Below are 13,380 nucleotides of genomic sequence, written 5' to 3'. Positions count from 1 at the left end.
CTCCTCCCACCCCAAGTCTTCCCCAAATTACTCAGCAGGTAATAGGTTGGAGGAAACACATTATAAAGCTGGATCAGAGAGCTGGTTACAGAAAGAGGCTAAAGGTTAACAAGAGATGCACCCACTGGCCTCCCCTTATTTCTGCTCAGCTGGGCTGAAAGCTTCCTCCAACTCAGGGAAGCAGGGAACAAACCCCTCAAATTCTAAAAGGCAGTCCTCAAAGCAGTGAGCAGGAACTTGGTCTTTCTGCTCCCTGAGGAATCCAAACCCATCCTTCTCTTGCCCCCACATCCATGTTTCCAAGGAGACCTGGATTCTGAGGATTCCCATGAGTGTCTTCCCAGGGCACGTCATGGAGCCTGAGCTGACTTTGAAGGTCTATTTCTTTAGCTTCTCAAGGGAGGAACTGCCCAGACCTGTGGCTCAGGCCCCAAAGGCCAGGCCGGGCCTTGGATTGGAGTCTCACAAATTCGAGGCATCCTCCGGCATAAGCAAACCCCACAGCTGGGAAGGCTCGCAGGCCCATCTGGCAGGCTCCGGCCAATCCAAACAGAAGCCCTGGAGCACAGGGTGCTCCCCTTGCCAACCCAAACCAGAGGCCCTTCCTTTCTCTTGTCTCTAAATAAATACCACAGTGAAAATTAGCATGCTCCAGTGCCCGGGTCAGAGTTCTCAGAAGCAGACCCAGAGCCAAAGAGCTGCTCTTGGGGCTGATTGCTGGGCCGGGAAATGAGGCTTGGCCAATCCGGCCACTTCCTCCTCCATTTACGAGGGCCAGGGGAAGGGGCAGAGACTTCACTCCTCCCACTTCTCATCGAACCTGCAGTCTGTCCTGACCTGGGTCTCTCCCTCCCAGTCACGTAACCCAGCCCTTTGGCCTAGTTCTCATCTATATGGAAGGTGTTCAGCAAGAAAACTACTTTACAAATTACAAGTAGGCTGTGAATGCACACATACTTGACTATGTGTATAAACATGACATATAACATCACTGAGGTTTTGGAAACTAAAAAAAATCATTCTTAGTTCCCAAGTCCTGATATGTGTATGCACACTCAGTCACTACTGTCCTGTCTGACTCTTTGTGACCCCATGTACTGTAGCCCACCAGGCTCCTCTGTTCATGGGATTCTCAAGGCAAGAATACTGGAGTGGGTTGCCATGCCCTCCCACCAGGGGATCTTTCTGATCCAGGAATCGAACCCGCATCTCTTACATTTCCTACATTGGCAGGCGGGTTCTTTACCACTAGAGCCACCTGGGAAGCCCAAGATCCTGATACAAGGAATACTTCTGTTTCAAAAGGTCCCTTCCTATCTTTGCCCTGGGGGAGCCACATCCTCAGCTCGGTCCACGGAGCCTCCCGCACCTCAACGTGGACCCGTCCAGTCCACAGGGTGCTGGGGAGAGTGGAGGGTCTAATACCCCGCCCTTGTCCTTAGGGGTTTAGGACTTGAAGTGGAATAGGTGGGGGCCCATGGAGTGACCCCACAAGGCAATGAGGGTGGGAGGTGAGGTGAGACACACAGGGAGGGGGATCCCACGCAAGTGTGAAAGTGGCAAACTGCACACCACCTGTTTCTATAACTAGAGTTTTCTGGGAACACGGCCCAATCCAATGGCTTTGTATTGCCCCGGTGGCTTCCACAGTTCATGCTACAGAAGTGGGGCTGAGCTGCTGCAACACAGACCACGTGGCTGACAAAGCCTAAGATGTTTACTCTCAGGTTCCTAGGTGGCTCAGTGGTAAAGAATCCACCTGCCAATGCAGGAGACGTGGGTTCAATCCTTGGATTGGGAAGATCCCCTGGAGGAGGGCATGGCAACCCACTCCAGTATTCTTGCTTACAAAATTTCATGAACAGAGAGAAGAGCCTGGCAGCTGCAGTCCAGGGGGTCGCAAAGAGTCAAGACACAAATGGGCGACTGAGCACACACACGCACGTTGGCTGAAAACGTGTGCAGGCTCCTCCCCTGAGGAATGAGGGCCTTGCTGAGGTACAGAGCAGCGATGGCTGGGGAGTCTGGGGAGGACAAAGTGTTCCCAGCACGCACACCAAGTTCAAGGACTAAAGGGGAAATCTGGACGGGATGCTGGGGCTAGGGGAGAAAGCAGAGACAGTATGCTGATGTGAACTTCAGCCAGGAGACAGATAAGGCCAACCTCCCTTATTTCCCTGCAGCTCAGAACTCATCTCCATCCCCTCTCGTAAGCTGCCCAGCAAGTGCAGTGAAGCCAACCTGCCCTCTCTGAAGCCAACTTCCAACCCCACAGATGTAGAGCGGCCACGTGAAGGAAGTGTCCCTGTGCCTCATCATCACATCCCAGTAACGTCAGGAGCCCCACCAGCCTTCTACTTTTGTTCTAGTTGGAGATGACAAAGGTTCTGGGGCCCAACTCCTCCCACTTTGTTCAAACGGCTCTCCTGGGTCACAGGTGGTCTCCATCTGGGCAAATCTGACGCATCTTCCTTTCTCCCTCTCCTTAAACTTCATATTTAATTCCACAAACACCTCCTATGTGCCTCGGGAAGATGCAAAGGTACTCTGGGGCTGGTCTTGACTAGAGGTGGGGGACGGATGCTGGCATTGAGAGCAAGCCCGGCTGCCCACCCTCCCTCAGCATCCTCCCCACCTGCCTCATGCTCCCATAGGTCCCCCCACTTTCTGTCTGTCCTACTTTGTGCTCAAAGAGCTTAACTCTCTGACAATTTCTTTTTTTTTTTTGGCCACACCATGTGACTTGTCAGATCTTAAGTTTCCCAACCAGGGATCAAACCTGTGCCCTCTACAGTGGAAACGTGGAGTCTTAACCACTGGACCACCAGGGAAGTCCTGATAATTACATTTCTTAACCCTAAATGAGGTCCCACACTTCTACCTTTTACGTGAGATAGGCCCTTAGGTTCTCCACCATCACCTCAGTTCAGAGGGGCCCAGACGCACCTCCTTCCAGAGCATTTCATCTCCTGCACTGGAAACCACATTCCTTCTCATTTTCTCTCTTCTACAGCCCTGACACCCAGCCTACCCCCAACCCCATCCTCTCCCTGGAAACGTACCCTCCTTTCACCCTGGGGTCCCCTGCAGCCCCCAGGCTGGTCCTCAATCATCTTCTGGTGACTTCAAACTTGCCCTGCATGCCCACCCCACCTCCTTTCTTCTCAGCATCACGTGGGTTCCGTCACCACCCTCCGCCACTGCCCCCTTATGTCTGCCATACCACTCAACAGCGGTGACACACTTATGGACTCATTCCCACCAGGCTGTCCACCCCAGGGCAACAAGAGCTTGTCCATGGTGCCTGGCAAAGTGCAACACAGAGCTTGCAGTGGGCCCTGCCACCACCTGACCCCACCCTGCTCTCCTCTCTCAATTTTTCTCTCAAAGTGTCCTACTGTCTCACACGCTTGACTTAATAGTATGAAAGTTATCTTGTGGTTGTCTTGTTTCACCTTAAGTTAAGAAACATATACCTTTATTTCTCTTGCATCTTTCACATAGCTCCAAGCAAAACATGGGGCTCTTAAGAATGGCAGAATAGGGGCTTCCCTGGTGGCTCAGTGGTAAAGAATCCACCTGTGAATCAGGAGATGAGGGTTCATTCCCTGTCCAGAAGATTCCACATGCCACAGAGCAACTAAGTCTAAAGGCCACAACTACTGAGCCTGTGCTCTAGAGCCGGTGCTCTGCAACAAGAGAAGCCACCGCAGTAAGAAGCTGTGTACCACAACTGGAGAGCAGCCCACACTTGCCGCAACTAGAGAAAAGCCCATGTAGCAACAGAGACCAACACACTCAAAACCAAATAAAATTATTAAAAAAAAAAAAAAAAAGGCAGGATAAGTTTGCGAACCTGAACACAAACGTCACTTAACGCATAAGAAAAGAAGAAACAGGTGGCTGGACCTGTCTGCCCCTGGCTGCCAAAGCAGAAGACGCAAGGCCTGTTAACCGCTGGACCTCGGGACAATGGTGAGATGGGGAGAAAGCAAGAGGACAGGCCTCGGTGAAGAGCAGTGGGGACCAGTGCTCACCAAGACAAGGCTTCCTCTCCCTCTCTGTCCTCCAACCAAAGCTCCTTCAAGCTTCAATAGTCCTCTGTAGAGCTCGAACCCACCAAAAAGAAAACCTAGTGGGTCTAGGCATGTCAGAGGGCAAGGGGAAACCCAACAAACACGTAGATGGGTGAGGATGATGCACTCCATCACTCCCTGACTCGGGCAGTCACCATATATTAATCCCAAATCCAACAATTTCTGCCACTCTTGCCTGGTTGAGGGTTGTTTGCTATACCCCTCCCAGCTGGAATGGTTGTTACCTGACACAGACAGAAGGGATATCACCCACCCATCTTATGCCCTCAGCAGACATTGATAATCGATCTTGTACTCTTTCCGTGAGAGCTCAGAGAAAGCCTGGGGATCCCTTAACATAGTGCTACAGGTGAGAACTAGTAATCTCCAGAAAGTGAAGCATCAGCTGACATCAGTCAGTTTTTCACAGACACAGAACGTTTCCTTCCCAGGGCATGCTCTCAGCGTGCAGAGGAACCCTCCATAGACCTTGTTAACACACAGATTCCTGGGTTCCATTTCCAGAGAGTCTAATTCGGGGCAGTGAATGGGGGAAAAGGGAGACAAACGTGCATTTCCCGCGTTTGGGAAATGGCTCCAGGAATGCTGCTGCTGAGGACCACCTTTGAGCAGCCCTGTTTAAGGGCAGCAGATCACAGTGGAGTTATAATGAAAGGGCATTTCTCCGTCCCTAATATGTAACCGGAATTGTGCTGCCTGCATGGGATGATCAAATGAAGTTTTATTCATGGTGCTGAGGCCCTAGGGAACACCCACAGGTGGGGTCAGCCCCCTGTGGGGTGCGGGGGGTAGGGGTCGGGTGGGGGGAGCAGGAACAGTTCTCACAGCCCTCCTGCACTGGCACCACAGCTGAAGTCACGGGGGAGCCCAAAAGGAGCAGCCTAAGCCCGACCAAATATGCCCGTTACTCACAATTTTTGTCCCCTGGGGCTTAGGGGCCCCCGTAGCTGGTGTCAGGAGCTGTTTGGCCACGGCCTCCCGCTGCGTGAGGTCCGAGGCGCTCAGGGCTGTGCGACTGCCATCCTCGTTGATGACCATAGAGGCTCCAGGGTGCATGTTGGGGCCGTTGATGACCGCCTGCCTCAGTTCCTGAACGTTCCAGGGGGTGACTGGTTGAGGGTAGGTCAGCTTTGTGGCAAACACCTGGAAACAAGGAGGGGATATGAAAGTTCAGGGTGGGCAGAGAAAGGTCAGAAGGACCCCCAGTGTGACTCAACAGGCTCACACCCCCAGTGTGACTCAACGCATTTCCCCTAAAATGCGGATGTGCTCCCTGAGCCAAGAAGGTCCTTCAGCCAAAAAAGCAACATCTCCCTGTCTTTTTCACAATCATTTTTCCAGACTTGCTTCCTCCAAGGAAGAGAGCAGGTCTCCTTTTCTACCAGAGTAATCTGCCCCAAAAAAGTTATCTCAGAATAGTAATTTATGCAGAATTTTTTTTAACCTATTTTAAAATTTCATCGTTTACTAGTTTGCCAATAAATTCAAGGTCCCAAATGTAATATAGCCTGGAACACGAGCTTTAGACAATTGGCGAATACCTGCTCTCAAGTATCACCCTCCTCCACTAATAATTCCCCTCCCCTCACCCCCCAGCAGTCATCACTAATTGATGGTGGCCTGAGCCCAGACACGGCATCTTAATCTCTTTACTTGGCCTGAGATAAACCTGATTTGGTCCTCTGATACATGAGAAAATAGCAGTGATCCATTTGACACACCAGGCCTGCACCACATTCCAAGAAAAATGAGTGCCCTGGTTAGGCGAGTTCTGAGCTACTGAATATTAAAACCCTCTGGTGCTTCAAAAGGAATATAACTACGTTAGAGACTCTTGAGAAGTCCCATGGAAAGGAACTTGCTGAACACTGGCCAGCTCGCTGTGTGAATGGCACCCCCGCCCCAACCCCCGCCACCCTGCCCAGTGCTCCCCGCCCTCTGGCCCTCTCCACCCCTGCCAACAAACTGACCACTACCTGACAGAGTATTTATGTACAGACTGTGCCCAACTTAGGATTTTTTGGGACTTTGTAACAGTGTGAAAGCAACATGTATTTGGTAGAAATCATACTCCCCATTTTGAATTCTGGTGTTTTTCTGGGCTTGTGAAACATGGTGTGATCTTCTTGTGAAGGTGGGCAGGGGCAGTGAGCCTCAGCTGCTGGCTGTCAGCCCTGGGATCATAAATATCCCATACACTTAGAGCCATCCTGTTGCTCATTTTCAGGATAGTGTTCAATAACTTCCGTGAGACATTCAACACTACTACAAAATAAGCTTTGCACTGGATGATTTTGCCAACGTAGGCTAACATAAGTGTTCTGAGCAGGTTTAACGCGGGTTAGACTAAGCTATGCTGTTCAGTAGGTTAGGTCCATTAAATGCACTTTTGACATACGGCATTTTCAGCTTACCACCACACCATCATAAGTCGAGGAATACCTTTACTTGTGTTATCTGTTTATGTGTCTCCACCACTGGAATATAAGCTTCACAGGGACACACTAGTCTTGTCTGGTTCATGACTGGGTCTCTAGCTTATCCCCCAACCTTCACCTCTTCTGCTTCTGTAACAACCTGTCCACAGTGCTCAATGGGAAGGGTGTGCACAAGGGATCAAGAGGCAGTTTCACACGCTCTGCTCCTGAAAACCATCCTGTGAGCAATAGGCCACTGTGGCCCTAGGCTTGGGGCAGGCCTGGAGGTGGGCAGAGGGGGAACTTCAGAGTCCCTCCAGTACCAAATGAACCCAGATCCAAGAAAAAGAAGACTGCTGAAGGTGGAAAGAGGAGCAACACTAAAGGTCTCTCCCGAAGCTGGGGACCCTGAAGGCACCATGAGGCGAAAGCCAACAGAGCTCCCTGTCCTCCTCTGTCCAAAGAAAGCAATGAAAAGGTCACGGGCCTCTCCTCCCAGGGCCTCAGACTCAGGAATGTCACCGCTGGGCTTCCCAGTGCTTTTCCCTGCCCCTGATCCAGCTCCCGGATGCAGAGACCCCCAGGGCCCAGGAATGGGTGTTCTCTGACTCTCGTCCCCTCACACGAGAGCCCTTGCCTAGGAAGCCCACGTGTGCCTGGGGGACAAGGAGGCAGCACTCAGGAGGCCATAAGAACACTTGAGCTGTGCTCTCTGCTCCCTGCCAGTCCTCCCCTGAGAGTGGCAGCAGGGCAGTGTGTGAGGAAATGAGCCTCTCCATGGGGTGAATTAAACCATCTTCTATTACTGACCTCAAGGCCCATTAAGGAGGAAGACAATGAAGGGGCTGTTGCTAATGAGTACCGCAGCCTCAAGTGGTGGGGAAGTGAGAAAAGAAAACTGGCTCCCTAAGGAAACACTAACGGGTGGACGGGGCAAACCGCCTACCCCTGAGGATCTGGGAGTGACGCCTGCTCCCTGGGGCTCTCTCCCTTCCTCCGCGGCCCTGACTCCTGATGCCAGGCAAGTACACGGGACAGAAAGCCCCGCTCCCTCCTCATCTCTGTCATGTATACCATCTGACTAGGAAGGTTTAATGACTAGACCAAGACGGGCAGGAGGAGGAGAGGCAGGAGCTGTGCCCTGGTAGCCCAGGAGCAGGGGTCTTTCTTGTGGGTGGAGGGTGTCTGGAGACCTGGTGGGGAGTGAGAGCAACGCCACGCCACGCCACGGCCTCAGGGTCCCCTTCTAAGGACTCAATACGGGGAGAGGCAGATGCTGTCTTCACCCAAGCCACCGTGATCCCACGCCTTCTCCCTAGCCCTCCTCGCCACTCCCATCTGCCACCTAACAGCACACACCATGGGAATTCCAATTTCGTTGGTACTGATGTACATGTCCGGGCAGATGACCGAGCGGGCTGCGTAGTCTACGCGCTTCCCCATCATGTGCTTTCGGAACAAACCATCCTTCTTCTCCAGGATCTTTATGGGGGAAAAGTCCACAGAAATCATTAAAAAAATTTAAAAATCAAGACTTAAAAATATTAAGTTGTTAGAAAATATATGTTGCTGTTTTTTAGTTGCTAAGTCATGTCCAACTCTTTTGTGACCCAATGGACTGTAGCCCACCAGCCTCCTCTGTCCATGGGATTCTCCAGCCAAGAATTCTGGAGTGGGTTGCCATTTTCTCCTCCAGGAGATCTTTCCAACCCAAGGGTTGAACCCGCATCTCCTGCATTGGCATGTGGGTTCTTTACCACTGAGCCACCAGGGAAGCTCTAGAACATATATATGCCTTATTTAATTGTGAGCACAACTTAGCGACTGAGCATGAGCATGAAAGATGACACTTCTATTATTCACAAGCCTGTATAATGGTAACGGGTTGGCGAAAAAGGATGGATAAACCCAAACTTTTTGGCCAACCCAATACTATGCACATCTTTATTACGTTTGGGTTTTTTGGTCTGCAATTTTAGTTTCAATCACTTCTTCAGTGAGGACTATCTTTTATTAATATCTTCTTTTACTCCTCTTTCATTTTATACAGTTGAAATAAATCTTTCATATTTTACACTAAAAAATAATAAAATAAAAAGTAAACCAAAACTACAGTAGTGCCAATTGGTTAAAATAAAAAGTCATTGTCAAGGGAAAAAAACAAGTATGGTTACTATTTTCTTCCTTAAGACAAACACGTTTATTATTTAACCCCTTCGGCTAGCAATAGGGATCCAACTGCTCACCTGTCTAATGCCGGGGTACTTTTCCATCATTAATTTGTCCATCTCGCTATCAAACACAATATTAACGTGGCTCTGAAGGCGAATCCAAATGTTGTAAAGTCTGTCTGTGAGGGACTGGCCTGGAAGCTGACTCAAAAAAGATCGGTCCATAGCCATCCAGGAGTCTTTTTCCTGCCAAGACACAACCAAGAAAAACGGGCGTGATGGAAAGCCCTCAAGAAGGTCAGGCCTGGTTCCACTTTTCTTTTTCACTTGAGCTCTGACAAATGACGAACTCTGAAGTTGGCCTTTATGTCTTTTGAACTTGACAGATTTGTGGCCCAAGTGCTCATAAATCGATGTTGTCCGTGTGCATCGACAACATATGAGGCGGTAAGCTGCCCTAGAGCATCACCTATTGACCGACTGTCTGGTCACCTGGACTGGCCCCCTTGGGCTGGGTACGTATGACACAGGAGAGAGACAAATGGTCCCTCGACCCAGTGGGTTAGAAGAGAGAAGAAACCGGTCAGCGCTGATGGAAGGGGGATCCAGTAAGTGAGAATGTCATGGAAAGCACTGGTGATAAAGTGGGCCTGTCCTCAATCCTGAGGAACACAAGACTTCTCAGTTATAGAGAAGACAGGTGCGGTTTCTATTCTGGCTGAAGGAGCCTCCCAGGGTCCCCTGTGTGATGACAGCACCCCTGTCAGACTAACTCACTTGTGAAGGCATCAGCTGACAAGTAGGGCCACACGCCTACTTGTGAAATGGGTGAGACCAGTCTCACTGGCACATCCTCAGTGCCTGGAATGGCGCATGCCTATTCACACCCAGGCATTCATGATTCATGAGAGGGCCGCCGTGGAGCAAGTATGGGAAGAAAGAACTCTTGCTATTGATCAGATGGAAAAGAGGGCACTGTGACTTCAGGCAGCAATGACCTCAGGAATCTGAGAGGATGCTGCTCATTTCTGCCAAGATTTAGCTTTTTTCTTGGACAAAGGCTACCCTACTTTCAAGAGACATCAACATGAAATCTTTAGCTTTGGTCACTGGAGGTGGCAATCCTATGGCCATCTCTTTGAAAGTAGACCAGGACCTGCAGATGGCAGATATCTCTAATATATTGAGCATTTTTTTTTAAAGCACATTTACACAGGCAGATCAGAAAACTTAAGCAAAACCAAAGAAACCCAAGCAAAAAGGCTGAGTAACCAAGCACGGGTGTCCCTGACAGACTGTGGCGCCACCTGGTGACAGGCCGGTCCCACCCAGGGAAGGGAGCCTGGGAGCCTGTCTGGTCTACTCAAGGCTGAGACAGTCCTTCCTATTTGCATCTAGAAAGAATCTTAAAGCTGAGAAAGATGTCAGCAATCTCAACAAACTTCCTGAGTGCCTGACTCATCCTTATACCCACCGCAGACCTAGCACACTAAAAGGGATTCAGGAAACGTTTGCTGTAACAGGAAAATGGAATTCAGCTCCACCATTTATTGGGGAGAAAATTAAGCCCCAAATCTGACACTCCTATTGCGGGGAACTCTTCCAAATGCCAACACTGCCTTCCTGACCCTGATGCTAGAGATCTTCAAGAGCCAAAATCAGAGCTAGGTGGCATGGGTCTCTGGTACCATAGCCCAGTAGGGACAGGTTTAGAGCCTGAGGACCACAGACTGTTCTTTCCAGAACTGCCAGTGACAGCAGGTAGCCCAGACCACAACCACGGATAAAACCTCCCCACAGATCACTCATTTTATTGTGGAGATAAGAACAAGAAACCAAAGCAACTCAATCATGGTCACTGGGCATGGTCATTGGGGTCATGCTCAGACCCACACTTTCCCCCAGACATTGCCCGGTCCTCCCAAACCCATGGCTCACACACAACCATGCAGAATTGCCAACCAGTATCTCCCAGGACCCATAGCATTCCCATAGCATTCTGCACCCACAGCATAGGAAGCTAGAACTAAGGCATCAGATCCTGACCTCTTCTGTAGTGGGTGCTGCCACCTCACTTGGCAGCTCCTGTTCTTGGGCCATCAGTGCCAGAAGCTTTCGGATCAGAACCACGTCCTTCATGACAGCCTGCAAGTTCACCGTCTGCCCGTTGGTGAACATCTGGTCCCCAAGGCGGTTGACAGGGCGATACCTGCAGGAGGACATGTGGAATCAGTGCACATTTCCCTCAGCCGCTTACCCATCCCTATTCACACGCCCCAAGCTCCAAAAGAAACCCACATTCCTCCTGCACTCAGGAAAAATGAAGAGGAAAATAGTCCCACCACCTGCCACCTGGGAGTGGAACTGCTGCTCTATTTTTCAGAACCTTTGACCCTTCCTTTCTCTCCCAGAGGTCATTATTCAATTATTCCATAAACCTTTTTCAGGTGAAATAAAGCCAATGAAAGGGTATTACCTTGAGGGTGGTACCACCAAGAAATCCAGAAAGAACATACTGGGGTTGAACCTGGACTCCATGCCAACATCTTCCAGTCCCAAAAAAAGGTAATTCAGAAAGAACCCTGTGTTTGAAATAAATCAAAAGATCATTTAAACCTATACATTAAGAGCATGGAAGGGTGACCACAAAAATTTTTACAAAAAACCCAGAATATAGGACAATAGGGAGAGTAAGATCACATGTGTCTTCATAAAAACTAATGAAGGAAATTGCCTGGTGATCCAGTGGTTAAGACTCTGCACTTTCACTGCAAGGGGTGCAGGTTCCATCCCTGGTCAGGGAACCAAAATCCCACATGCCACATGGTGCAGTGAAAAAAATAAACAAATAAAAATGCAATATTAAAAAACAATAATGAAAATAAATAAGCAAATAAAATACATTAAAAAAATAAGGTGAGTTACACTGCGCCTTCAAGACACATGTCAAACTGTACTAAGCAATGCCCACCCACAGCTGTCATTTAATGATCAGGCTCAGTTACAGTAATCACCAAGTTCATGGTTCAAGGAATAAAGACATTTCCCACACTATAAATATCAATGACAAGGTACCCTGAAGCCTGCCCCAAATCTATGGTTCAGTTTCAGGAGACAGCTACAAGAATCACAATTTTGAAAACATAAAAAGGCAGGGTGAAGGAGTCCAGGAAGTCAATGGGCTGTTTCTTCAGCCTGGCACAGCACCTTCATTTTTCCAAAGAGCTATGAGATGTTCTTGCGCACTGGAGGGTGTCAGGTATCCTCGTTTTCCCATCTGAGCTTCCTCAATTCCTGGAGTGGAAGAGGGTAAGCGAGCACAGTAAGTCAATTAGAGACACTCTTTCCATAATGGGATTTAGCAATTCCTTTCCCCACTCCTCCAAGCCTGCAATCTGACCAAAAAATCAATCTCTACAGACTTCCCTAGCGGTCCAGTGGCTAAGGCCCCACACTCCCAATACAGAGGGCCTGGGTTTGACCCTGGGTAGGAGAACAAGATCCCACATGCTTCAACTAAGATCTGAGGCAGCCAAAGAAACAAATTAAAATAAATAAAAATTTTTTTTTAAGTCAATCTCTAGGACAACCTAATTTCTAAACTAATGAAAACCAAACAACTATTGTATGAAACCTAAAAGGTAGAACCAAAGGGGGAAAAAAAAATCACCCACAATTATATCATGTTGTCACCATGACCACTTTTACATATTCTTTTCTGGTCCTTTGGTTTATAAAGTGTTAGGTGCGGATTCACCCTGTACCACTTGCTCATTTCGTGTTATCTTACGAGCATCTCTCCATGTTGCCTTATAGCTTGTATCTCACCATCATTTTTATTTTATTTATTTATCTGACTGTATCGGGTCACTCAGAGGCGGCACACAGGATCTTCTGTTGCACTGTGCAGGCTTACTTGCTTTATGGCACATGGGATCTTAGTGCCCCAAGCAGGGATTGAACCCACATCCCCTGCACTGCGAGGCAGACTCTTAACCACTGGACCACTATGGAAGTCCCTCGCCATCATTTTTAATTGCAGCATGGTATTCCTGAGAGGATGTTTTATAAGTGACTTAACCACATTCTAATAGTTGGACATCTGAGCTGACCTCAATTTTTTTTATTATTTTAAGTCACACTGTGATAAATAGCTTTATGTACATGGCTTTTACCAGAAAAGTTCACAGCAGGAGAATTATGGATAAATGAAGATGAACATTTTTATGAGTGAATGTATATTCAGTTTCTTCTTATAACTATCATGCTGGTGATAAGTAGATAGATCTTGATTTCTCAGATTAACCAAGATCACTCTGGGATACTCTTTAATCAGCCACCCCCAGAGTAAGTTACATTCAGTAGGTGTGGCCCCAAGCATTTAGATGATTAAGAAAGTGAGTAATGTGACCTCTAGGTTCAAAACTATCAACTTCAGCCTTTGTATAGTGGTGAGTATCCCCTCCTGTCAAAACTATCAACCTCTTTTGGAACACATTCATCAAAATTATATACTGCTTGGGAATTTCATGCCAGTCTAGTGATTAGGACTCAGTGCTCTCACGGCCGAGAGCCTGGCTTTGACCCCTGGGTCAGGGAACTAAGATCCCACAAGCCTTGTGGCTCTCAGCACCCCACCTCTCCCCACAAAATCACTCAATATTTTTTTAATGCACTTATCAGGATAGAAACTGT

The 13,380-nt window shown here is 48.7% G+C and overlaps 1 protein-coding gene across 1 annotated transcript in view; it reads right to left on the bottom strand.

Moving 5' to 3' along the window:
* POLR1A (RNA polymerase I subunit A) overlaps positions 1–13,380 on the bottom strand; it is an 84,228-nt gene that overhangs the window by 53,276 nt on the left and 17,572 nt on the right. Inside the window, exons 7-12 of the mRNA NM_001192876.2 lie at positions 11,893–11,979; positions 11,162–11,267; positions 10,732–10,894; positions 8,761–8,931; positions 7,874–7,996; positions 5,010–5,240 (exon numbers count right to left, since the gene is read on the bottom strand). Of these exons, the coding sequence (NP_001179805.1) occupies positions 5,010–5,240; positions 7,874–7,996; positions 8,761–8,931; positions 10,732–10,894; positions 11,162–11,267; positions 11,893–11,979 (881 nt within the window). The remainder of the gene's footprint in view (positions 1–5,009; positions 5,241–7,873; positions 7,997–8,760; positions 8,932–10,731; positions 10,895–11,161; positions 11,268–11,892; positions 11,980–13,380) is intronic.

The sequence above is a fragment of the Bos taurus genome, chromosome 11 (genome assembly GCF_002263795.3).
Source record: "Bos taurus isolate L1 Dominette 01449 registration number 42190680 breed Hereford chromosome 11, ARS-UCD2.0, whole genome shotgun sequence".
In the NCBI taxonomy this organism is placed as follows: Eukaryota; Metazoa; Chordata; class Mammalia; order Artiodactyla; family Bovidae; genus Bos; species Bos taurus.
This window is presented reverse-complemented; position numbering and strand designations above follow the sequence as displayed.